This window comes from Pavona decussata, unplaced genomic scaffold, assembly GCF_977016875.1.
Source record: "Pavona decussata unplaced genomic scaffold, jaPavDecu1.1 SCAFFOLD_87, whole genome shotgun sequence".
In the NCBI taxonomy this organism is placed as follows: domain Eukaryota; kingdom Metazoa; phylum Cnidaria; class Anthozoa; order Scleractinia; family Agariciidae; genus Pavona; species Pavona decussata.
Genome location: NW_028145504.1, coordinates 3,935,684 through 3,962,420, shown reverse-complemented (window position 1 = coordinate 3,962,420; position 26,737 = coordinate 3,935,684). Strand labels below are relative to the sequence as shown.

The following is a 26,737-nucleotide window of genomic DNA, read 5'->3' as shown; positions in this document are numbered from 1 at the left end:
GTGCTCACATCCCACTAACATTGAAGAGCACGACTCCAGTTGCCCTCTGAAATTCACTGACAGAAATTCTCACCTTTCGTTTCCAAGTTTTCAATTGAGAGTGTATCGCACTGTTGTTAATTCTGACTGTGATTACAATGATTATAAGGTTATTTACCCTCCACCTCGTTTACTTTTAGTATATGTTCAACAGTTTAAGAATAAGCCCATTAGACTGTTAAAGGCTGCCTTGTTTTCTCGATCTAAGGTCATGCATGCACGCTTGTATACGTTGGCTGTTTTCAGCCAATAAACGTCTAGTGTTAGCCCATCATCTTCTTGACTATGGAAGAGAAAAATCGCTTCAAAGAACGCAAGGATTTCCTGCCGTCAACATACCTAAAAGATTCGAGAACAAATCTGGAGCAACAGGAACATTTGTCTTCTTCACTATCGTGGGGTCATACATCGAGTTGTCGTCAAATCCAGTCGCCAGCTGTCCAACGAGAGCTGCAGTAGAAGAATCTTGAAAATTTTCTAAGGACTTTTGAGATTGTGCAGGGATAAAGTCAGAATTTGTTGCCGACGTGTCGTTGGAGGATTTGCTGTTTTCCTCTGTCTGTACAACGCTATTTTGGCTCTGATCCTCTGCAGAGGGTAACTTTGTGTCTGCGCCCTGTGACGTCACCGACGACGACGACGTTGAGGGCGAATCCGTCGAACTTTGTTGAGGAACGTTTTGTGCTGCGGCAGAAGCAATCTCTGAGTTAGTACTTTCAGGGGTAGCGTTGGTAACGTCTTTTGTGTTACTTGATGTCGTGTCAGTACTGTCGTTGGTATCACCACTGCTGTTGGTACTAGCGTTGTCAGCACTTTCACTTTCTGCTATTTCTGTTTGTGTTGAAGGCTCAGTCTGTTGTTTCTGTTGTGAGCTGTCTGTCGTCACGGTTTTTCCCTGTAAGCCAATGTCTTCGGAAGGCTTCGGCAACTCACCCGAGCCTGACCACAGTTCCGAACCCGAGCCGGAAAAGTCGTCATTATCATTGTCACTATCCTCGAGGTTGAGTTTAGTTAGACTTCTTGCATTTGGATCGTTAAAGATCTCACCAAGTAACGCATCAGGAGCACTTCGACGGTCAACAGCGGATGCCGCCGCAGGCCGCAGGTCTGAAAATTAGTTTGGCAGCGCGGTTGTTAGTAATCAGTCTAAATCAAGCGAAAACGAGACTCCATGCATGAGAGTTGACGAAAGGTTGTTGAGAGCAATGCGCCAGAGTAAAAGAAAGGATGTTTCAGGTGAGATGATAGCTCAAATATTCAGGTTAAAATTCGAGCTGAATGAAACTCATTAAAGCCACCCAAGAGTGTAAGAGAGCACTTGAGAAGAAGATGGATCAACAAGAACTTTTTTTAGCAAGCTCTGAGCGAATTTTATTCACGTTTGACACAGGTTGTACAATGAAGAAATGACATGTGAACAAAGAATATTCCCAGTCGTCCTGGGAGATTAAATCAAATGTGACGTCACCTGTCGATCTGCTTGAGAAGTCTGGCCTAAAGGTCGTTCAAAACTAGAGAAGAGTTTTATGAATCTTGTTAACAAATCCAAAAAATGCAGAATTACCTTTTCTAGAACACAAACTTTTCTCCATCAATTACAAGGAGAAAACTCCCTAGGCAGGGAGAAATTTGAATTTTTTTGCTAGACCTCTCGCTGAGCTCGCCTAAGTCAAGAAGTATGTAAAAAGGAACGCGACTTCAGTTGGAAAGTTTTTTCATTACTCGTTCCGGCCAAACAGCGATAGTGACACTCGGGAGCTTTCACAATCCACGCATGAAAAGCCTCATGCAACGCTCATGCGCCACTAACTCATTCTAGCAAAACATGTCGCCGACTTAGGTGGAAGCATGAAAACTTTGAGGAAATTGAAATTCAATTTGAATTCAACAGTCAATTAGAGAGCATAAGAGCTTGTGAACAGATTTATATACTGATAGATTGAATAGTCATTCAACTCTGGTATTCTCGTTTTCGCTTGGAAAAAGTTAGTAATAACATTATTATTGAAGTAGTTTGGGTTTAAGAGTAGTATCGTTACAAAGTAAAATAATTAGTCATTAGTGTTTAATCCGTACTGTCATTTACGTGATGTCTCTTTTTCGTGTTTCTTATTGTTATTTTTTTAAGATCACGGAAAACTATGATTCCACGCTCACACTTCATTTATTGTGACCATTTTCCTCGATATATATATGTATATATCTTATTCGATAGTTTTACATATAATACGCGCGGATATTTTGCGAGTTGCGTCAGGGCTCGGAAAAATACTAACAATGAGCAAAATGTCCGCGCATATTATATGTTAAACCATCGAATAAGAGATTTACTATTCCACTACAAAAAGATTTTGCTATTTTGGCTACAATTTAATGGTAAGATTGCTGAAATACACCTGGCATTATCTGTCCATCAGTATATGGTACCTACGAATGGCGTAAACAACACAGAAAGCCAGTGAAATTTCGTTGCCCGTATTCGCTCTGTTGTAAGCCAGTCAAACCGGGACACTACAGTGCTTTACGGTCTCATATTTTGACGTAAAAGTGGAATGATAAAAGCAGTTATTCATTTTGACCCAATGTTCTGTTTCACTCCCAGCTGAGCTCCAGAAATCAAACTTGAAGAAAAGCTTACAATTCAATTGTTTGAAGCGGCTATATCACCCATCGTTCGCCTTATTTGACGAATCCAGCAGAAATGTTAAAGTTCAAAGAAACCCCATCGCGCAGAATGCCTGGACATCATTAATTATTCATAGGCATCGAAGCGGCAAATTTGAATGCGAGCGCGCTTTGAATAGCCCAGAATTAGAAGAGAAAGGGCCCAAATTGGTCAAGTAGGGCTAGTAAAACATGCTTTTTCGTTTTTCAGAAGTTGTAATCTTAACTTTGACGCACGGCTTTTTGGAAAGCAATGATGTATGAACACTTTAAGCCTTAAACGAAGGAATATAAGGAAGTATAAAGACTGTTTTTTTAAACTCGAAAATTCGGAAAAATCGGTCGTTTTTAGTATGGACGCCACTTTTGACAGCGATTTTCTGAACATTTTCACCAGCTTTCATATTTTGACGCGCGGTAAAAGAAAGATGGGGTCTTTCTAGAACAGAATTCGTTTTTAAATTTTTTAAAATCGATAAACGAGAACCACTGTTCTTTTCGACTTGAAGACTGCTAGTTGCTGCTGACTTTGAAAATGGCGCACTTTGGGCTAGTGGGCTATTGTTTTAAGTCCACGACTGAATAACAATGGTTGTCAAGACTGACACAATGTCCATTCAAGAAAATCACTCAATTGTAAAATGGTACAGAGAAGCCGCGAACTTTTAAACTGATCGCGTTGCACCAGCTGGTTCATTGCATCTACCGACCAAACCTTGAAAAAAGAAAATATCGTGGATCGGGAGCTCTTTTCAGAGCTCTTCGAAAACCCGATCCACCCTTTTAAAATTCACATGGCTCCTTGATTTGTTGACGAAAACCGCCCGACGTTCCACCTGCAAATTTGCGGGAAGCCGGCGACAGTGTTCGGACTTCCTTCAAGTGAGTGTTAAGTCGCTTGGTTACCAGTTCGAGGAGTCTGCTCGAGATCATATTGGGCACGCAATCGCCATTTTGGTTAAATTTATTTTGGGGGTCAATATAAGAGCTAACATCTTTCGAATGGAGAAGCAAAACATTACAATCAGCAACGAGTGTTCTGGCTTCCGCGCTCAATTTTGCTCACCTCGCAGCGAGTTTATTTACAACATAATCGAGATCTCGCATGCGCTAAAATAAATGGAAAATTTCATCTTTCTTTCTGTGGTTTAACTTGTGAACAAAATTCCCGCAAAATAAAGCAAAGTGTTTGTATTCTCTGGATTTGAACGTTCACTGTGAAATATGCGCATATTCGCGATTTTGCGAAACAAAAGAGCTAAAAGGAGAAAACAATAGCGTGCTGCATTCATTGTTTAGTTTGCCAACTACAACATATTAATGAGCTTTGTCTTGCATTCTTGGCAACCAATGGCTGAAGCGCTTTCATAGAGTCTCCGCGTTTTATGACAGATCTACGAACTTTGTTGAACTGGAAGTAAATGTCCCGAGAACAATAGGCATTCTGCGCGATGCAAAAACGGACGTTTCACTTTCCTACGTTCCCGCTAAGGTTACTCTGTTCATAATGGATCATCATGTTCTCTACTAGGGCGGGAAATTTGTAAATCGAACCAGATAGCGCAGCCCTTTAGAAGGAACCTCAAATTTCCTTGGACCTGTACTATATAACGCAGCTTTATTGTTTCAGGGCTACGATCCATTGTTTCTATTGTTTGTTTATTGCTCCGCTATTGTTTTTTCAGCCAATCCTGTGAGTCATTTTAAGAGCTGCATGGTACCCGAATCGAACAGGTGGACGGTCAAACAGTCAAACAGAAAATTTTTCTTCAAATCACCGCCTGAATATATATATTTTAAATTCAAACAGGAATTTTTTCGGCCAATGATAAATTCCTTTTGGTTTGTCACTCATAACCAGAATTATAGAAAACAAACTTTCGCCTTATTTTAGCTGAAAATATTTTTACTTACCTTTCGCTCTTGATAGTGGTACTAATGATATTATTAAAATTAAAAAACCAAAACCCATAATTGAGTTGGGGGCAACCTACGGAAAGAAACAATTTTAGAAGTCAATCAAACTTTCACAGTAAACACAACAAGGCCTACGTACACGAGAGCCGTTGGAGTAGAAAAGCTTAAAGGCGTTATAACTGGTAAACGTCAACTTTATTTTACAACAGCTTTTGGCACAAGAAAGAACCCTTACCACTGTTCGGGGACACCCAAGGAGAACATTTTACAAAATACTTCAAACGTCGTTTTCTATTGTCCAAGATCGTATTCCGGCCTTTAAAAGGGTTATTTGTGCACGCTAACGCAGTATGATATCTTTTCGGATTCTTTAGCAGAATTTTTAAGTAGCAAAAAAGTTTAGGGAACAGATACCTGTCTTCCGACTCTTTGAGCAGCTCATGGCTTTCCGCAAACCCTAGCTGACCTTATTTCACTCTCTTAAGGACATATTTTGTCCCCTTCCAAAACAAAAGCCATTGCTCAATTTTTAGGTAACACAACAGTAAAGCTAGTCTTTTTTGCAGTTTAGCCCAAATTTCTGCGGCGATTTACGCCTTTTCTCGATATTCATCAAAATGAACCATCGGGTGCCCCTGATTTGTTTTTATCTATACGGTCACAGACAATACATTGAAATAAACAGGTTCTGTGCAAATATCATGAACTGACATGTTACTCTGAGTTAGTAACCAGTTTCATATGTTGGCCATTTTATTCTTAATACTGTTGACTAATGCTTTATATTTTTAATGAAAATCATTTACAGACAAGTAATAAGAAGACGTTTAATAAAATCTGAAACGGGAGTGTAGTGGAAGGTGTGTTTGTTTTCGAAGCCAAAAACCAAAGCAGAGCAAATAACAACGGGAATCAAGAAAATAACAAGAAAATAATTAAAGGGTTGTTTCCTGTGATCCCCGATCACGCCTGCTTCCTTACTTTTAAGTTGCCGTAAACTTTGTTTGAACTAACAGATTTTGATCTTTTCGGATTCCTTTAATAGCTGAAAATTTACTGAGTTGCAGAAAGTTTTTGGGTATGGAATATCTCCCACCGAATTTCCAAGCTGTAGTAGGTTATTCGAAAGTGCACATTTACTCCTCCGCAAACAAAGGGAATTAGTTTTATAGTGATACAAAAATTTGATGTAATATTTCACCACAGAAAAGTCTGGTTTTTCATCAGAATTAATTGAAAATTTCTGAGATGGGTATGGATTTCCGAGCAAATACTCAACCAAAATGAAGCGTTTCTGGTGGCTCCTGAGGCCACATGCAGGGCATATGGTGGCGCGGGAAGGTTTGGAGCCATGCAAAAGGTAAATCTTAACACTAGCGATAGTTTGATATTTGATTTAAAGAAAGCAATGATTTGGTGCTCATTCTGTCGTCATGCACGCCAAATAAACAACTTCAAGTAAAAATAAATATGGTGTTAACATCTACAGTGAGACTGCATCATGATCTCAGCTTGGCCTTTGGCCTCACCTTTTACTTGGAAAAGTCTGTCAAAGAACTTATTTTTGTCCTTTGGTTTTCTTTAAAGTAAAAATTAACAGAAAAGGACGGAGACAAAACAAAGAGAATCCTCTGTTTTAGTAAGTTAAGTAAGCAAAATTTTAAAGAAAGTGGACGATTCAACACACACCGTAAAAACTCCAAACGAAATTTAATAAATCACAAATTGTCAACAGCTCTGAAACATACTGCTCATTAATTCGGCTCATTAAACGGGTAGAGGGAAGCAACAACTGAAGCATAATGATAAAACTCTGCCGAAAAAGTTCCCATGGGAACCGTGTTTATGCAATAAATCGTAATTATAACTAAGTTTTGCAAGCCAAAAACATCCATCAAGACAAAAAAAAAAAAAAAAAAGAATTAGCTCGGTTTTCATTTTCGCCAAAATTAATGAAAACATTTTGTTTCAGGCAAGATGCGATTATATTTCGCGTAACAAAGTGACTTTGCACTGCCAGAAATAAAGATTTGAATTAATGGCGGTGGAACTACGCTTTCCAAAAATAGGATATGGTTCCCCAAATTCTCCACATGATAATAGTGGATAGAGGTGCTTAGTGGTTTCCGTTAGTGTCAATGGTGCTACTTTAAGTTCGCTTAGAGGTAGAGCAAACTACATACTCTTTAACCACTGGTTAGTCTTTAGCAAGTAAAAGGTAAGTAGTTATAAAATTGTTTTGGGTGGATTAATTTCTGGACTAGGCTTGGCTACTTACGGCTAAGGAAAGGGCATTGCAAAGGAGTCTGCAAAATTTAGTGCATCCGGTAATTATCATGAATGAAGCTATTAAGGTTAATATTAATTTCAACTAGCTCTTGATCTTGTTCTAACCTTTTAAATTAAAGTTTAGAGCAAAATCAGAATACTCAGCAACTCATTACTTGGTCAACAAAGATAGTTTTTTTTTTTGTTTCTCTAAAATTCTATCTAAAAATAACTCGAAACAGTGAAATATGATATGTATCAGCCAAGTTGTATGGCTTGGTCACCCTCAAATAAACAGACCTTAGCTAGCCAAGGAATATTTTTTGCACAGCTAAGCAACGGTTAAACAAGATAAGCTGTCCGTAATAATCAATAACAGGAAATGTCCAGTATTAAATTTATCTCATCTTTGTGATATTGTATGATATCAACCTTCCATGAAATACGGCCTGCGAAGTTGTAAAACACAAAACTTCCTGACACTTACCCGGTTGGCAATTCAAGCTTGATTCGGGTTTTAAATCCTAAGGCACAGCCCTTGTGCTAAACCAACGAGTAATTTCCCCCTATTACCACATGGGCGAAGTTTGTCTTTTCGCTTTTCTCAGGAAAATCGGCTGGTAATTCGACTTAGTTTTGTAATCGCAAGCGATTCTGGAACAGATTGCAGATTTCCTAGGTCAGCCGTCATTACAACATCGCATTTGCATTTGATTAAGTCATTTTGTAACTCAAAACCACAGGTCATGTGAATAATTTACCGAGCGTGAAACTTCAATTGTATTCTTGACACCTCTCGGGGTTAACCACTAAAATCAACATTCCCGGGACCAGAGATCTTAAAATCGAAAAGAAAAAAAAAGAGCTTCAAAAAATTACAGCTCTATTCATAGTTGAGGCGAAAAATACGCTGTAAATTAATATTTATTGATGCTTGGTAACGCTTTCTCCAAAGGAGAGGAAAATGAAAAGTCAACAGCCAAATTTGAAAATTCGCATTTATAGCTTTCGGTAGATTCAAAACCGCTCAGATTGCAGAATTTCTAAACATTATTTTGCATATACTCACCTAAAATCTGCAATAAGTTCGCATTTGTCTCTTAAAAAAGCGCTCTTCTCTAGATCTCCAGAGGTTGTTAATTATGTAAAAGTTACCTAAACATCACAGAATGTCCCAACAAACGACCACACGCCATTGTTTTTATTAACACAAACTGAGGGCAAAAAGGCGGGAAAATGCTAGCCTATCGTTCGCGCCAAAAATGACGGCTTCCAACAGCGAGTTGTTCGCTGATTGGCTCCCTGTTTCTCCGGGTTGTTTGTTTTTGTACCGTCGAGCAAACGACGTTTTGCGTTTTGACCTGAAAACGAAGTTTTTCGCGCAGTGTTTACTGGAATAGCAAATAGAACAGACTAACAATTCTGATCTGCTCTCGTAGTTTTATGATAACCAGTGTCTGAAATATACAAGGAGACGGCTGTCCTTTGAAATCGCCACGTTAAGACAAAAAAAATATCTGAACTACACATCAAAGGTGAGTACGAAAGTTGCGTTCCCGCCAAGAAGCTTGCTGTCGATATTACCTTGTTTAAAATCAAAGCAACTGTTAAGTTTATTAGCAACCGTTTGAAAATACTTCTAACTGAACTTACTCGGAGAAAAAGGAAACTTTTTAAAGCCTAGTTATCGGCAATGTTGAAGTGTTCTCTTCTGGTGTTGTTTTAGCTTTCTTCTCAAACTTATAATTCTAATTCGTTTTGAGTAAATTTTTATATTTGAGAGCGTCAATTTGTAGAGTTATTGTGTTAACCTGCCATGGGCTGTTAACTCGTGTCAACAACCACCCGATACAGCAGGTCCGGCAATTGTCTGGTACTTTTACACACGGAAAACTGTTTAAACAGATGAAGTCATTTTGTAAATTAACTGACTCTGGTAGAAAATTGTTTAGACAACATGAAGAAGTTTATGAGAATAGGCCATACTAATCTTATTGCATTGTAGAAATAAATTGTCCGAAATAAATTCCAAAGGAACTTTGTGATCAGTTACTATGCGTTGCCGTTAACCTGGCAAGGATTGATGTAATCAGGTCAAATACTTCTTGGAGTGAAAAGATCATTTATTAACTCCAGATTTTCTGAGACTTTAATTTTAGGTTTCAGCCAATCTTGAACCATTTTGTCCAATATTGAGACTTGATTGAGTAAAACAGTAGATGTAAACTAAGAATGTCAGTTGTGCGGATAAGGACTTTTGTCTGTTTACGGTTATTGGTTTGTTTGTTTAGATAATCGTTTGTTTTTACGCTCTGCTTAGCCGTGAAGCAGCCGAAAGTTTTGGTATTGATCTTGAACGCATATTGTTTATACGTTTGTGTCTGCTAACCATTCCGCGAACTTCAACTACGTTGGTCCTCATAAGACATCCAATTGACAGTTCCTCCATTTGCTACTGCGCGTACGTTCTGCGCATCTCGGTCTCTAATTTCTTAGGGACGGTGCCTACTAATTCAAAAGTATTTTTGCGCGGTTTGTGATTGTATGGGCTACTGAAATCTAAAAAGAAAATGGGGGAAGCGGATTTAACCACGAATTTCAAAGGTAATTAAGAGTTATTGTCTGAGAAAACCAGGCAGGTGGTCAAAGATCGGGGTCGGCCAAATCATTCCATACTAACATCATAGTTAGGTTAGGTGGACTTATGGATAAATATACTAAAGTTTGCTCTTCAAGTGTTTTGGTATAGGAGATATGAGATCCACTCTCCATCACCCCCTCAGGTCCTAGTTTTTCTGGTAAATTTGATCCAAATTTGACAGCCAGCAAAAACTGTACAATCTAGCTAACGAAGTTCATGTTTTGTACCTGATATGAATGGGCATTGAACTTCTTGTAAAAAGCCAGAGATATGCGAAATAAGCAAAAGTCACTTTACAACATTTAGTTTGGAATACCTATATTTCGTATCTGCAAATGAGCAAGAAATTAGCCATTTTCGACTTCACGCAGAACACACAACTAAAACGTCAGCAAAAACTGGATGCCAAAACCAAACACTCTTACCTTCCCTCTATCACAATCAGCAATAATCTTTTTGGGCCATTCAAACAGCAAGATGCTACATCACCTCCATTTCTCTTACTACTCGATGTCATGTACAGCACGACACGACGCAATCAATGTGCTGTTTAAGCCGCTCCTGGATTTCGCATTGGGATTGTCTTAAGTTAAAAATATTCAGTTGATCAAATTAGTTCCACAAAAAATTCAAATCCCCTCTCTTGCGAATTTAACGGAAAGAAAATTAAGAAAACGCGAAAATAAACAAAACGACGCCATGTTGAATTTGTTCACTCGGGATAGACTGGGAACTAGTTGATTGGTTGTAAGGGAGCCAGGCTGGCCATGGATGATTGTTCCACGCTGTTTTCCATAAGTAAGCTTTTTGATTTAAGGAAGGCTGGTTTAGGCTCATGCCGTAAGTGGCAAGGAATAACAAACTATTGGGAAATGAAGATACCAACGAGAGTTACAACCATTTTCCTTGCTTATTAAATGACCTACATGTTGTTATGCTTGCTGGGCAGGTGATATCGTTTTGAAATTTAATTTAAATTTTGTGGGCTTTGATTAGGTGAAGTTTCTGGGTCAAGCTGTCTTGTACTGTCAAAGACGGGACTACAACAAATCAAATAAGAGCCAAAAACACAAGAGTAATTTAGAGAAACAATACCGTAGGCCAGTTGGAAGTCTTGTTTGTAGATTCACTTGCAGAAACTCTATTTTGTTTCAATACAAAGGGAAAAAATCCGAAAAAAATAACGTCGTATCCTTTTATATCGTAAGAGAGTATACACGTACGAAAGTATTTTATGACAATTTTGTTCTTACCATATTTTCATTTATTACGTGACATATGGTCTTCGCTCCAGTCTTTTGCGACAGTATTTACATTGCACTCAGAAGCGTAATGTACAACGCAAAATGAGCTGCTTATTTTCAACTGTTGCCAGTGTATGCCGTCCAACACCATACGCGCCAAATGAGCTTTACGTTATTCCTCTAAAATCATGCAGAAAGGATTTAACAGATTATCTAACTAATCTGGGTGTCAGTCGATCGAAGTCGAGGCTTAGAGACAGGCTGATGTTATTCTCAATTGCGCCGGATTGCATTCTCTATCAGAGGAAGACAGCGAAATGTCCAAAGCACAAATACGAATTAACAACACATTACCAGAAGTTAAAATCCAGTTGTTCTCACCCATCTCACGGAGGTGAAGCGAAAAAATTAAAAAATCCTCGTCGGGTAAACAAACAGGTGTCGGAAGAAATATACCAGGAGTTTCAAGTTTCAGTTCCAATAGGATCCGGTATGTACAATAAGCCAATATTTAAATTATTTTCTCGCAATTCACTTTTTTTGGTAATTAATTTACTCTTTATATGTTACCTTAAGATATTTTCACCTTACGTGTAGTTTCTTATCAGTTCGGAAATCTCTGCTAATTTATCAAATGCGTTGTTTTGTTACAATGTAACAAACATCTCATTCAATTGAAATCAACATTTCAAATATTGTTTCAGCCCTGTGTATTATAAACACTTGTCGAAAAGGCCATTCAAGCAGATTTAAAGTGGAGGATGCTACCTCAAAATTTGAGGACAAGCTTAAGGTGAATGTTTTGAATTAATAGTAAGATTACTGTTCCCTTGAACCGATATATAACTTCTTTATTTATTCGACCCGGAGACAATTTTGTGATGATCCCAGTAGAGTTTAAGAGTTAGGCGTTGCAGATTCTACGTTAACTTGATGTTATTTGTTTATTCTCTGATTAGCGTTCTTGACGGTCCGGCAGCTCCTCCTTCTCGTCTCCTATCATATTTATCAAGGTATCAAAGCGGAGATAATACAGCCAAAACTAATTTTTTGATAATTTGTTGTGTAAGTTTTCAACAGCAGCTTTTATAACCAAAAAGCGCATACTCCTAAGGGCCTTCTGGTGTACATGACAAGCCGGAATGATAAGTCCAACGCTTTTATTAAAAGCAAATGACGTATTCAGTGAGGGCTCCTAGGTAAATATTTCGCTTCACGACATGTGTTCATTGACAGACCAACGGAACTAGCAAAGTTCAAAATAAGTAAACAAAAGATCGGAAGCAAAAACAAACATACCTTGGAAAAGGCAGTTATCTATAGGAAAAAGGAAATTCCAACCCAAAGGGGATCTGCAAGGAGCAGATTTTCCGTCAGTTATCTTTAGTTTTACGCAGTTTGTTTTAAAGGTAGAACAATTCCATGACACTGTTTCTACTTATTTCACACATCCAATCTGATTGCCTTGCGGTAAAGGTAGAGATCATATTTCAGCTTTCCTCAGTGATTCAGAGGGGAGCGTGTCGAGTAGAGAGATTAACCTAGGAGGGTCAATTTATTGAGTAATAACTGTGATCAGTTTGCGTATACATTGTACAGAGATTTGTTTTACTAGTGTTATGTAGTACAAGTGTCAAATAACGGTACTTCTTTCGAAGTTACGAAACGGAAACTTTCTTATAAAAGCATTGCAATTTTTGTTATTAAATTCAACAATTCCAGTTGTTCATGCTTTAGCGTGCTTTATCGAGTTGTGAAGAACGCGGGAGTTGGATATCTCTGATTTCTTGACGGTGGAAATGTACATCAAAAGCCGCGCGCTCAAAAAAAATCCAATAAAGTTATTTTTTCACGCTATTGCGCGGTTCTGCTGGTTCTATTTTGAGCATGATTCGTTCATGTCATTATTTGTTCAGATCTTGAGCTGTTTATCGCGACAAACAGACGTTTCTAGCAACAATGCGCCGGCGATAGGTCCCTCCCTGTCCCCTCCCTACCTAAAGTAAAAATAAGTAGGTCCCAGTCCCTTGAGAGCAATCCAACTCAAGATGGCGTCGTTCTGTTTAGTTCGTATTTCTTTTAAAATTTTCCTTCTGTTAAATTTGCCAGAGAAGGGTTCTGATTTTTTTGGGACCACTTTAGTCAACTGCATATATTTAACCGTGGAGAAATCCAATGTGGAATCCAAGAGCGGCTTAATCGGCACATTAATATTGCTTGCGTCGTGTCGTGCTGTACATGACAACGAGTGGTAGGAGTAATGGAGGTGGTGAAGCATCTTGCTGTTTGAATGGCCCAAAAAGATTATTGCTGATTGTGATAGAGGGAAGGTAAGAGTGTTTGGTTTTAGCATCCGATTGTTGCTGAAGATTTAGTTGTGTGTTCTGCGTGAGTTCGAAAATGGCTAATTTCTTGCGCATTCGCAGATGCGAAATATAGGTATTCCAAAACTAAATGTTGTAGAGTGACGTTTGCTTATTTCGCATATCTCTGGCTTTTTACAAGAAGTTCTATGACCATTTATATCAGGTACAAAACACGAACTCTCTTCGCTAAATTTTACAGTTTTTGCTGGCTGTCAAATTTGGGTCAAATTTACCAGAAAAACTAGGACCTGAGGGGGTGATGGAGAGTGGATCTCATTTCTCCTATACCAAAACACTTGAAGAGTAAACTTTAGTAAATTTATCCATAAGTCCACCTAACCTAACTATGATGTTAGTATGGAATAATTTGGCCGACCCCCATCTTTCAGCTTTTTCAGATTTTGCCCGGTTTTCTCAGACATTGACTCTTAAGTTTCAATTTGCAAAACCATTTTTTATATTGTTATGTATTTTAAAGCTTTTTAGGCATATTGTTGCTTAATTATCCCTGCAAAAATATGTGGTTGGTCCCAATCTTCTTTTCGGATTAAAATAGCCCTTGCTAAGATCTGTTTTTTCGGAATTCTCGCAGAGTCGTTAACAGTGCAAAAATACTATCTGTATTAGCAGGTCCTAAATGATCATGATCGGAACTTTGTAACCACATCATAAGATCGTTTCGCGGGAAGACCAGTGGTGGCACCGTGAAACGTCGTATTTTTACTCAGGGTACACATTAACATAATTTGCACATGAAAAACGAGGAAGTTGTTCAGTTTCTTTGGATGTCAATTTTGGTATTTCTCAACAATTTGCATAATAACTGGATAATTTGTTTTGACGAGCACTGAGTCAAACCGCGCGCTGACCTACCCAATCCCGACCGGATGATCTAACCAGTGAGCTACAGAGGGTCGACTCGTGGTAATGATGTCTCCCTATGCCAGCCATTTTTGCATAAGGTTTATGGAATCACCGGTCGGGAAGTACGTAGTTGTTCAGTTTTAAAAGGACCTGTTTACATTTTTAGCCTCCTTGGCACACCTTAGCATAAACGTTAAAACTAGCTAAAAATAAATAATGCCTTAGAAAGAGCTTGGAAAACGTAGTACTCTCTGAAAATTTACCATAATATGTCAAATATTTTTTGAGAAATGAGCGTGAAAAGTATTAAGATTTTTCAAAAATGTGTTGCCAGGTGACACCTCTTTCACCCACCCACACATTCTTTGTAAATTTCAGATTTTTTGAAAGCTATTTTAAAGTCAAGAAGAGAAAACGATTTTGTGTCTTTATGTATTTTCCGTTTATTTGGCAAAATTAGATGTAAGGTATCTGTATTATTTATACAGCTAAACTATCTATACACTTTACATTGGTCATTCCTTTGGTAGTATTCAGTCTAATACCGATTACATTTTTTTCTGAATGAAAATTATTTTTTGCTAGATTAAGACAGGCCGTTCAACATATTGGGGAGATGAAGTTTAATTACAGCTGTAGGCAACCAACTCACACTTATTTGGAAACGCCCGTGCGATTCTTGGCTTTCCGTCTTCCCTACGGATTCATCCATACTTTTAACGGCAATTTCAAATCGGCCGTGCAAACTGTGGCAGTTTGTTTTATTGATAGTCACCAAACAGGTACCTTTTCAAAGGAACTCTTGTACGTTTTATTGTCAGAACGCATGCACTCTTTTTCCACCACTGTACAAACCACTGAGCAGTAGCACTTGTTAAGGTGGCTGGCTGAGTTATAACAACATAGAGATAAGATTATCGCCTTTTACAGTAGTATCAATCTAAGAAAAGTGTTTTTAAGTAAGAAGTACTATTAGCTATTATTGTAAAGGGAATGCAGCCTTCTAATGTCACTCCATTCAAAACGTCATAAAAGAAAAATTAAGAAAAATTAAGTTGGTTCTGAATCCCTCCCTACAAATCTTTTTTTAACTTTACTAAAAGTTGAACCTAGACATGCTAATCACAGTTTTGTAATAAAAAAATGACGTCACCGAACTCGCTCTTTAGTATAACCACTTAAAGCTAAAATTTGAGGTGTTTTTTTTATCAGATTATATTGTTGCTATTACACCCTATTATGCCCCCAAAAATGACCATGAATTGTTTTTAACCAATAATTACGCATTTGTTTGATACTATTATTATTGTATGAACTGATAAAGAGTAGTAGTATTGATCCGTCAAAGTATGAGTTTTAGAAAGCCTGCCACCTTAAGGCCATTCATCAGCTAATTTAAAAATTCTACCCTAAGCAAGTTTATTTGGAGGCTAACGCGATCTTTTCTTCTTTGCATACAGCCTTGTGTATGTATCTCTCTCTAATTTCAGACGTTTTTCATGAATTTTAAAATGGCTTGTCATCTGGTGTGTAAGGCCTATTTTATCTTTGGATGCGTGATATAGGTATCGATACCATAGTCTAAAATCGTCCAACCAACTATTGGATTGATCCTTGTAATATGCTGAGTAATCCTCTCGATATTGCAGTGATTACTTGTTTGCTGAGAAAGAAGAAAGGATATGACCGATGTTAAATAAAAATAAGAAACACCCGGTAATCTACAACCTTTAGAATAACATAGTAAGATGATTTTAGTGAGTAGGGCTATTACGTTACGCTAGGTTACGATCCTCACGGATCGGAAGAATCCTTTTCACTATTTGTTGGAATTAAACATTAATTTAAAAAACCCTTCAAGAATTGGGCGAATAAGATGATAGAGCAAAAAAATAAAAGAATACTCAGAATACATTCTGAATGAGTGAGATGTAGGGTGTAATAGGACATGAACTTTGATAAAAACCCCGATACAGGGACAGTACAGTTAAAGATTCTATTTCCAACCAGCAAGTCTCCCCATCCTTTCAGGACAATTAAACACCAATGAATGTAAAAAGTTTTGTTTAACACTTACGTTGCAGTTCAAGAAATCGTCTTCTGGCCCTGGCCTGTCCACTTGACGTTTGTTTCAGATTTCGCCTCATTTTAAAGTAAGGTGAGATTTTGTGCAGCATAAGAGGAAAAGAACTTTTGTACGGCACGGGATTGTGCTGAGATACCAGGGACTTTCTACTGTTTACACGTGGAATATTATTTTTTCGATAACTGTTTAGGCCAATCTGTCCAGTCTCGGGATGATTGGCATCATAACGGAAAGCAGGAAAACTGGGTACCATCTGCTCCGGAGCAGACTGCATAGCTTGATTTTTTGTTGCAGTAGGTGGTGGAAACAATATGTTTTTCAAAGCCATCTCTCTATCTAATGGCGTTTGGTTGGGGTTTGTATTCACGGGAGCACCATTTCTTGATGCCAAGTTCTTTTTAGTTGGCGTAGCATTTGGAGGAGACGGTGGTGAGAGCCCAACCTGTGATTCCGGCCTTGAAGCAGGTTCAGAAACCAGCCCGCCATTAAACGTTTGGGGGGTGCTTTTTTCTATATGGGCAGCACCCAGAGCCAGACTTTCCGAAGGTTGTGCAGTTTTCACTTGACTTTTCATCAATTCTTGTCCACGGTTTGGTGATATGTTGGCGTTTGGTGAAGAATGGGCTAAATTGTTTTGTGGCAACGAATTCAGTGAATTACTTTGAACGTTTACAGCACCTTTGCTGCCAGCAAGATTCTGGTTGTTGCTATTTTTGTCTTGCCCCTGCCCTGGAATATTCTTATTTTGCAAATTCGTATTTGCATTTGGCCCAGGTATATGAGGAGCATAGTTTTGTAATGAATTAGCTTTGTGCTGTCCTGGTGCCCGCATGCCTGTGTGAGAATTTCCATTGGTACCACTCCAAGAAGTCTCTTGCAAAGTATCCGACTGAAGTAATGAGTGAGCATTTGGCCCCAAAACAGCTCCTCCGAGGTTATCACTTAAAATTGCTTGATTTAAATTTGATTTCGCTGTTGAAGCTTTGTCAAAGAGAGAGTTGGTTTGTGCATTTGGCTGGAGACTTTTCACTCCGACAGAAACCACCCCTGAATTCGCATTTGGGGTTATACTACTGGCCTTTCCTTGTGTTGAAGAAACTTGATTGGCATTGTGTGATGGTCCGTTTGTTATAAGCTGTGGTTGCAGTTTGGGAAGAGTCGGTTTGTGATTTGGTAGATCGCTATTCATACTTGGCGCGGCAACTGGAGAAAAACTCGTCTGAAAAGATTTTGTTGATCCAGGAGGCAGCGTATTAGAGTTTGCAACAGCAGTATTTTGGCTGTTCTGATCATTTTGTTTTGGGAAGCGGTTGTGATCAATCCACTGCGCCTGCATATTGCCAGTCGGATTAACCCCAGCAACGAAAAGCTTGATCTCTGCACCTCCCTGATTGACTTTCTGATTCCGAAGAAGATGTTTTTGTTGTTGAGCGATCTGCCATTTTCGTGCATAAGCATTTGCCTCGAATACCTTCCGAGACCAGTCCCTGTAGCGTGTCCGTTGAGGATAGTAAAAAGAAATGTATTGCCCTTGGGGCTGTGGTTTCATTGTTTGTGAATAAGGTGAAGCTGCAAACGGTGACTGCGAGGACTTCATTAGTTGGTTTGCTTTTTCAGCGTTTCTAAAGGCTTTGTATTGATATCTTCTATCAGAGAAGTATGGTCTTGTCAACGGATATTGCGACTGGAACTTAAGTTGTTGGGGTTGATAATAGTACGGAGTATTGCTCTGGCGCTTATCATGCATTTTCTTCCTTATTTTAGTCGCGGCCGAATCTGGAAAAAATAGAAATATCCAATTTATAGAATCTAAAAGTCCTAAACATTAACAATTGTTCGTAATTGTTTCTTCGTATTATTAGTAGCCAGTTATCCTCTTCCTCATAGCCTATTGGCCTCACAAGGGATTTCCTAGGTTCATCACCATCACAATTACCTTATCCCATTGATTTTCTGGCTGTTATACCCAACAACTGTGATCTCATTCACTCAGAAGCCTTACAAGAACTCAAGCCAATCCGACCACATGCTGGCACTGAGGGTGGTCACAGCCAGGGTTCGTTATGTCCTCAGTTGATCTTCAATTGGAGGCGGGACCGCCATTTTCACGTGGCTATCCGAACCCGGTGAACGACTTACCATTTGTAGATGTCAAAGCAAAGACAGCACCGTCTCCTTAGTTGTTTTAAGACCATTAGTGTTGGTCCGTCTGGAGTTCGAACCCGTGACCTTCCGCTTAGCAGTTCGGTGTTCTACCAACTGAGCTTACCGACCAGCGATTAATCGAAAACGTCCTCAACTTATGAAAATCCCCTAATTTCAATTTTGAGTTGTTGTCGTTTTCGATTAACGCTTTCAAAGTGACGGATATCATGAAATGAATGGCATTAAAATTAGCGGATTTTTAAGTGGAGGAAGTTTTCGATGTACTTTGTTCTTAGTTTTGTGTGAATTCAAGCGTCCATGGGAAAATTGTGTTTGTAAGTTTAAATCTTTAACTTACATGTTTCTAGCAGAGCCAGTGACCCGAAAAGGACTCCAACCATAATTCTTAACACCTTCGACATTACTTGGACCATTCCTTTGTTGTTTCCCGTTAACTGCAAAAAAGAAAAAATGGAAAATGTAAGTAAAACTTTGACTTTGCCTTGTTGTTATCATTGGAAGCCCCAAATAACTTTGGAATGGTCCATCCATATTTATTTTGTGAATGACTTGATCACATGTGAGGGAACCTAATATACACGCTATTTCAACTGGCTAAGAATAACAGGCTTGAACCTGGTTTCCATACGATCACAAACTATCGAAGACCATCGCAAATCGCGATCGTTGGCGATCGTCTACGATCATTTGCCATGGTGCAATCACATAGACACCAATGTTTTGCGATTGTGTGATCGAAACGTATACCATAATAGTTGATCATGATATTTGGCCAATTCCGCTGACCAGGAAGAATGTAGGTAGAATATATTACTTTCTTTTGCGATCATTCGCGATTCTTTGCGATCGTATGAAAACAGCGATTTGCGATCATTTACAATCGAGCAAGTGGACAATTTCTGCGATGCTGTGATCATTTGCGATCGTCTGCGATCATATGGAAACCAGTCTTTGAAAACTGTGAGAGTAAAATGAATGTAAACAATATATGAACCTCCGCAACACAGAAAACGAACAAAGATTACCAGAAAGGGGGATGGTAAGGTCTCTTGTCACGTGCGACGTTTTGTTATCGTTAATGTGTTCGAAACAAAGAAAATGAAAGAAGATCAACAATCAGCTTTGAAAAACTGAAGAGATTTCAAACAGATGGATGAATCTTATAAAATAACGTTTTGATCGGCCAACATAAATGACATTGGCTCCGCGATACCTTGTTGTCAGAAAAATAGAACGTTTTAAATATTGGCTAGTAAAACAATAAATGTAACTTAAAATAATTTTAAGTTTCTTCTATGTCCAGACGTACAGAAAGCCATGAGGGGTTCTTGGATGTGCTAACTTGAAGGGAACTTTAAATTCAAACGAGTAATATTTAATCAGTATTAAGAAGACCTTCTATTGTCGCGTAATTATCCATTCATCGCAACCAACGAATATTCGGACACAATTTACGTTTCAAAAGATATTAAAAATCTCTCTTTTTTAGAGTATCAAATCAAAAAATGTGTAAATAGATCTAATTGAAGTAAACGACTATTAATATGTTTGAAGATCAGTCAATAAAGTCTTTTCAAAATACCCTCATTTGTTGAAGACTACGTTTACACGATGTTTACTTAAGAAGAACAACCACTTACCAGAATTGCTTTTTATCCGGCGATTTTTTCATTCTCTTGCTCTCAATATTTCGTTTTAAATAAACAAACTACTCGTTTTCCATTTCGGTACTAGGAAACCAAACCAAGGCCGCTTTCGATGGTTTAATGTTGCGGGGTTCAAAAACAGGTTGCAAGCTACCTGTCCATCCAACATGTTGTTCCATTCACAGCCATTGGCGCTTCACAAACAAAGCTTAAACATTGAAGTCCTAAGATCAACAATTAAATTCTCCCTAAGGCTTTATAATAATCGAAAACTCACAAATGTTCTGTGAGCTGCAAACATGGCCTAAATGCAGCCAAGCTTCTGTAACGGTATTTCAACTAAGCCGCTGGACGGAAGGTTTGTCCATCGCAGGATCAAGCAGGGTTCAACCACCAACATTTGATAGGTTTTTTCTAAGGATCACCGGCCGGTACCAGGCGCAGAGAGAGAAATTGATAGGTTAAATTTGTTATGTCAGGCAATTATGGAGACCAGGATTATAACTTGAACCACCATCAGACGGAAGGTCGCACGCGCTACAACCAAGTTTAAAAGGGTTGAGACATTAATAAAAAGAAAAATGGATTTTCTACACATCGTTCAAGTCAGACCGTGCTCTCCCCTATCCTCCCTAATCAACGTTGTACGAATTTCGGATTTGCGTTCAGATTAAAGGAAACCAGCGTTGAAAAGGCGAGGGGGACCCAGAGTTGGGTGAAATGTTTTTATTTTTATTTAAGAGCTAGCGTATTTTTATAACAATTATTTGAAAGGAAGTGACTAAGCCTTTATGGGACTGTTTTAACTGTGCACCTAACCCAGCAATTTTTTTCTCTTAAATAAATTTTTGCACCTGTTCGAAACATATTGCGCTATTTGGAGCCTTTTACAACCGAATTTTGACTTTTTAAAGGCTGTAAAAGTTACGAAATGTAGCCGTCATCTGTCCCATGACCGAGCTAGTAAAGGGGCATGGGTCTATTCCTTACTTGACGTCACAAACTGATTTGCATTGTATTAAGTCTTTGTGAAAATGCATGCAAAGCAGTTTGTGACATCATGTAAGGAATAGACCCATGTCCCTTACTAGCTCGATCATGGGACAGATGATGGCTAGATTTCGTAACTTTTACAGCCTATAAAAAGTGAAGATTTGGTTGAAAAAGGCGCAAAAAGGCTCAATGGTGCAAAGATTTATTTAAGCGACAAAAAAATTCCTGGGGCAGATTCACAATGCCTTTCTAATTTAAAATGTATTCTAAGTATTGTTTCTTGACAATAACCTATTGTTTGTCCAAGACAATAGGCATAAGATACAGTTTAACTTAGGAGGGTTCGGGAATCTAGCCCATAGACTCCCCGCGCACGTCCACAGGTTTTTACAGTACCATCATAAAATATAAAACTCACATAAAGCGAGCATCGGACTCTGTGGTAATTTGTACTTAAAGATTAGGAGAGCTGGATGGGAAAATATTTGACTCGAGGATCGTGCATTATGGTCAGGAACCAAATATTTTCCATAAGGTTTTTATTTTCGCAGGAATTTCAGATCGGGTACCGGCGACAAACTGCTGTGAGTAGCCGTGTTATAGACTAGCATAATAACTCTTAGTTGCTTCATGCAATGGAGACTGGGCTAAAGTTGGCAACAAGAACAAGAGAAGCATTAATAACGAAACGAAACAAACAAATACCACTAATTCTGAGTTTGAGGGGCATTACTTTGTCAGTTTCCAGCGTTTTTTGTACCGATGGCAGCTAAACTTCAAGCGCGCGTAATTGCTTAATTCTTCTTTCACTATATTATTTCCTTAATCATATCCTGACGGGTATTGCCGTCTATAAATCTATACGGTGATGTGTCGCCCAACCGGTACCGTTTTTCGATCTTAACCGTATAAATATGGTATCGGATTTTGACGTGAAACTGTCGTAGAACGACCTGGAGATAAGGTACTTTTGATCTACTTCCAATCCTACCCGACACGCTTTACCTGTAACCTGTAACATTACATTTCATTATCATAAACAAAGAACTAGGGGAAGTGCCCATTTTTTCTTAAATTAAACAGGTTCAGGGTTTGGCATGACAGTCTCGTCAGCACACTAGACCTTTGTCACGCGGACCTATGTTGAGTGTCAGGAGAATAAAAAGCTTTGTTTTCGCCCGGCAAGCCTCGCACAGACGCGAATTCAGTGCGAGGCTTGCCCTGAAAAAACAAAGCCTTTTATTCTCCTGACACTCAACATGGCCACCGAGTGACAATGATTTCTTCCCTAATCTGGTTTGTGTACTGCACCACATCGGATCTGTATCTTACAGCTTATAACATTTTAACTGTAACTCTTCTCCAGTAATAGAAAACCAATCACAAACATTGATCTCTCCTGATTTTAATTTTATTTGAACAATTTTGCCAATTACTTCACATTAGCGGTTGCCACAGGTTAGGTGGTACCATTTGTTGAGGATTTGTGAAAGAAAAGCGATTCCATAACCATTACTACTGTATTTCTAATACATTTTGACATTAAGTTGCACTCGTTATCTTCACTATGTATTACCGTGACACGATAATAGTTATTATTATTATTATTATTATTATTATTATTATTATTATTTTCGGAAGTCAGGGCCTCTTCGTTCCCATGATTGACCTCAGCCTGTAGCGAGACAAAAAAGCAGAAAGAGTTAGATCCCCGCTTTTATCAAAAGCGGGAAATAGACATGGCGGCATAAGTGATTAGTTTCTTGTATGTGTATAGTGCACTGGCCTTGTGATATCAATATTAACTCAGACATTATGGCTTCTAGATCAAGGTTTCGAATACTCTCTGGTTCTTAAAGGGGCAATCTCAAAGAAATTTTGCTGTATTTTGATCAAAGGTACTAAAAAATTTAACATGCAACCCTGATGCAACCTTTACTCTAACATGAAATTGTCCGTAGAGCATCGGGAGGAAAGCCAATATTAACTGATTTCTCCATTCAACTGATTTCTCAACTTGATGAAATTGATAAAAAACACTAGACTATGTATACTCATAAGGTGATCGTTAACGACACCGAACCATTATGTTAACACCATGTTCCATCGATACAAATATGTTTTTTCACAATGAAGATCGGTGACACTGCCCCTTTAACATGTCTTATAGTTTGTAACATACGATTCAACTGGGAGCCTATCTATCTGTCTATCTGTCTATCTGTCTATCTGTCTATCTGTCTATCTATCTATCTATCCATCCATCCATCCATCCATCCATCCATCCATCCATCCATCCATCCATCCATCCATCCATACAAATATGTTTTTTCACAATGAAGATCGGTGACACTGCCCCTTTAACATGTCTTATAGTTTGTAACATACGATTCAACTGGGAGCCTATCTATCTATCTATCTATCTATCTATCTATCTATCTATCTATCTATCTATCTATCTATCTATCTATCTATCTATCTATCTATCTATCTATCTATCTATCTATCTATCTATCTATCTATCTATCTATCTATCTATCTATCTATCTATCTATCCATCTATCTATCTATCTGTCTATTCAGTGTGACAAGAGAACTGATGAAAGAGCGGAAAGAGGATTTCAAGCCTTACTGTGGCCTAACCCTGTCACTAAGAGCTAAACATTTTTATTGCGAATGGCCCAAAATGTCAAGCTACTGAAGCTTTATTGCTTGGTTATTGTTGTATAGAGGTTTACAGTTCGACTACTATTACCGGGGCCAATTAAAACTGGCCAATCAGATCGCAGTATGATACAAACAGTGAATAATTCCAGAAATTTGAGTTTCAACTGTTGTTTTCCGTCTACTCGTGATTGGTTCAATCAGCTTTGGTTGAAATTCATTGTTCTTTTCCTGCAATCAAATTGACCAGTTTTGTTTAAGTGACACCGGTAACAGTAGTCGCACTGTAAATGTGGAATTAGACTATGTCAAACCTCAGGTCATTTTAAACAGGAAAATCTTAATACATTTTAAGCAAAGGTGTTGCGGCGATTTCAAGCGTGATTCCAGTCGCTTATGCAAATTTAGCGGCGATTTCCTCATTTATTAGCTTCCACCGATAAAGGTGTAGCAAACAAACACGCTCTCACTATAAACTGCGGCTTTATAATGCCTTTATTTTATGACTCAAATTTCTGCAAGGCTGATCGGACTGCGTAAAAAACCTAACACGACAGCGACATGATAGAGACCAAACCGAGAATCAACAGAATGCGGCAACCGTGGACAGCTGTTTCGAGCTGGTTAGCTCTCGTCAGCACGGTATAGCACAGCAAAAAGTAGAACACCAACGCGAGTCGAGTGTTCTACCAAATGCACGTGGTAGCCAATATCGGATGGACCCAAATTCAGACACTCGTCCACGTCATAGCGCGTGACTACGAACAAAGAACAAAAGAACTGAAATATCATGTCACTCAGTCGCAATAAGTTAAATGAGAAAAGCAAAACTTTCCTTCACATTTGCTAAAACACTCGACTCGCGTTGGTGTTCTACTTTTTGCTGTGCTACACCGTGCTGACGAGAGCCAACCAGCTCGAAACAGCTGTCCACGGTTGCCGCATTCTGTTGATTCTCGGTTTGGTCTCTATCATGTCGCTGTCGCGTTAAGTTATCTACGCAGTCCGATCAGCCTCGCAGAAATTTGAGTCATTTATATTTTGGCTGATTAGATCTTTTACAGATCCTGCCTATACCTGCAGCAGTTTCGTTGTGCGGTTCATTGCTTATTGTTTGCTTCATTTTATGCTTAAATAAGAAGGAAAGCGACAGTATTTTAGGTTGAAGGTACAAATAATATTTTTGTTAGCTGTTCAGGCTGTACTCAAAATCTTTTTGTCTTTTACGTTCGATGCGTAACTGTATGACTGATTCGGATCCTCTAAAACCTACCTTCACCTAAGCAATATCCCCACTTCCCGTCTTGATCATAGTTGTTAGTGGTTCCACACCATTTCCCGCGTCTGCCAAGTACGCACGAGTATTGCCCGATTCCTTTGTACAGAAACGGAAAACTGCAACACGCACCGCCCACTGTCTTCACGCTGCATTCTATACCTTTAATATAGGATAGTTGTTTAAAGGAAATAAACTAGAAAATACTCGCGCTCTGTTTGCTTAAAAACCATTTACCATAACACTTTAAAAGAATAAGAATTCATACATTTAGCCCAATACCAACTATAGCGCCTGTCAACAGGCCAATGTTAATCTCATTTTTGCTACAGAAATTGTTAAAGATAATTGAAAAGGTATTTCCAACAACGTCATCAAGTGGATGATTCGGCATCAGGATTACAAAACATGTCTCTTCGAGAAACAGCCACAAATGACCCGAATAAACCAAATCCGAAGCGAGAACTATCAACTCTATTTTGTGACTTTGACCAAAACAAGTCTCTCACCCTATGAACACTATAAGACAAACGCGTGTCGATAGACTGTACATTAATTGTTAATAGGGTTTGAACCGGCTTTTGTTGACAAAATTTCGGCGCTGCTGTTTACACACAGCATATTTGTTACTTTGACGGATTTTTATCATTAAAGTGACTGTTGAAAAAGATAACTGGCTCGTTTTATTCGGTTATCCTTGGAAAATATTTAAAAATTCCTTTCACTAGACCTTTTACCTTAAACCTTTAAAGCGTAGGGGTAATTTGTATGCAAACACAGCATTTACCAAATTGCATTTTCTTTCCAAAAACAATTGAAAAAACCACAGGGAGCAGAGGAGTTATGCTAGAAATGTCAATAAAAAAACGTCTTACCTCTTAAAATTGTATTCTTGTATTTCTTTGCGTAGTTAAAACCTCATTTGCGAACCAAAGATATGCATTCATTTGCGATCGAATGCGATCGATCGTTTCGAACCGCCATTATTTTGAAAAGTGTCGACCGCTGTTTATTGGGACCGTGTATTGAGTTGGACGAAGTCCAACAAAAGATTTTCGGAAAGCGAAGCTTTCCGAACGAGGCACGAAGTGCCGAGAAGAAAAAAATGACAAGGGAAGCAACATAGAACCACGTGACTCGTCGGATGTGAACCGAGGCACACTGGTGGCGGAAGTGACGTACCATGTGTTGCAATCGGAAGTTAAGTCAACCGTTACTAATTCGAAATTCGAAACAGCAGCTGATTTCAAGAGCTTGGAGGGAGATTTGAAATGAAACGCGTTTTTCAAGTTAGGAAAACCTACCGCATCGAAGAAAATCTAAAGGAAAAGATCGTGGAAATAAATCCACAACAATACACTCATTCAAATTGCTTCCGGTCATGTGCATGACACCTTATATGACGTATTTCCGCCACCAGTATGTTGCGGTGCACATCCCACGAAAAGCCAACTTTTCAACGCGAAATGAGCGATTGTAAAAGGCCCGTTTAATGAATCTTTTCATCATAATGGTTTAGGTAGCTTAAAGATAACGTAAATGCAATACCGCATGCGAATACTGGGGCTCATTTGTTGAATATGTAGCGAGTTATTGGGATACGAAAATTCGACCGAAATCTGTTTCATCCCTTGTCTCTTTTCTTACTGCTGTGACATCTTTGCCGCCCACAGTCAGTTGGCCCAACAAACAGCGGTCGACACTTTTCAAAATAATGGCGGTTCGAAACGATCGATCGCATTCGATCGCAAATGAATGCATATATTTGGTTCGCAAATGAGGTTTTAACTACGCAAAGAAATACAAGAATGCAATTTTAAGAGGTAAGACGTTTTTTTATTGACATTTCTAGCGTAACTCCTCTGCTCCCTGTGCAAATACTGCCCCATGGATTCTTATCTCA

The 26,737-nt window shown here is 38.7% G+C and overlaps 2 protein-coding genes and 1 long non-coding RNA gene across 10 annotated transcripts in view; all 3 read right to left on the bottom strand.

Moving 5' to 3' along the window:
- Positions 1-7,579, bottom strand: part of LOC146474863 (uncharacterized) — an 80,549-nt gene extending 72,970 nt beyond the window's left edge. For 5 of the 8 annotated variants that reach the window (XM_085116611.1, XM_085116613.1, XM_085116618.1 and 2 more), the window contains exons 1-3: positions 7,376-7,578; positions 4,618-4,693; positions 379-1,146 (exon numbers count right to left, since the gene is read on the bottom strand). In XM_085116611.1, the coding sequence (XP_084972737.1) occupies positions 379-1,146; positions 4,618-4,675 (826 nt within the window). In that variant the 5' untranslated portion in view covers positions 4,676-4,693; positions 7,376-7,578. Of the gene's footprint in view, positions 1-378; positions 1,147-4,617; positions 4,694-7,375 lie in introns of all 8 variants that reach the window. The other 3 variants (XM_085116616.1, XM_085116615.1, XM_085116619.1) reach the window with 2 other exon arrangements.
- Positions 7,580-13,695: 6,116 nt separating this feature from the next.
- Positions 13,696-20,024, bottom strand: LOC146474862 (uncharacterized). The gene is made up of 4 exons (XM_085116610.1): positions 19,896-20,024; positions 18,593-18,689; positions 16,081-17,865; positions 13,696-15,666 (listed from the first exon to the last, which is right to left on the bottom strand). Exons 2-4 carry the CDS (start codon positions 18,666-18,668, stop codon positions 15,656-15,658), a joined length of 1,872 nt encoding a protein of 623 aa, XP_084972736.1. The 5' UTR covers positions 18,669-18,689; positions 19,896-20,024; the 3' UTR covers positions 13,696-15,655.
- Positions 20,025-22,422: 2,398 nt separating this feature from the next.
- Positions 22,423-26,059, bottom strand: LOC146474861 (uncharacterized). The gene is made up of 3 exons (XR_014866028.1): positions 25,710-26,059; positions 24,832-24,996; positions 22,423-22,569 (listed from the first exon to the last, which is right to left on the bottom strand). It is a non-coding gene; the product is annotated as an uncharacterized LOC146474861 (long non-coding RNA).
- Positions 26,060-26,737: the final 678 nt, after the last annotated feature.

What these genes read in the sequence shown, in the direction of transcription:
- LOC146474862 (XM_085116610.1), bottom strand. Translation starts at nt 18,668, where the DNA reads ATGGTCCAAGTAATGTCGAAGGTGTTAAGAATTATGGTTGGAGTCCTT. An exon ending in ACTGGCTCTGCTAGAAACAT is followed by an intron (nt 17,866 to 18,592) that starts GTAAGTTAAAGA and finishes TATTTTTTCCAG; the next exon opens with ATTCGGCCGCGACTAAAATA.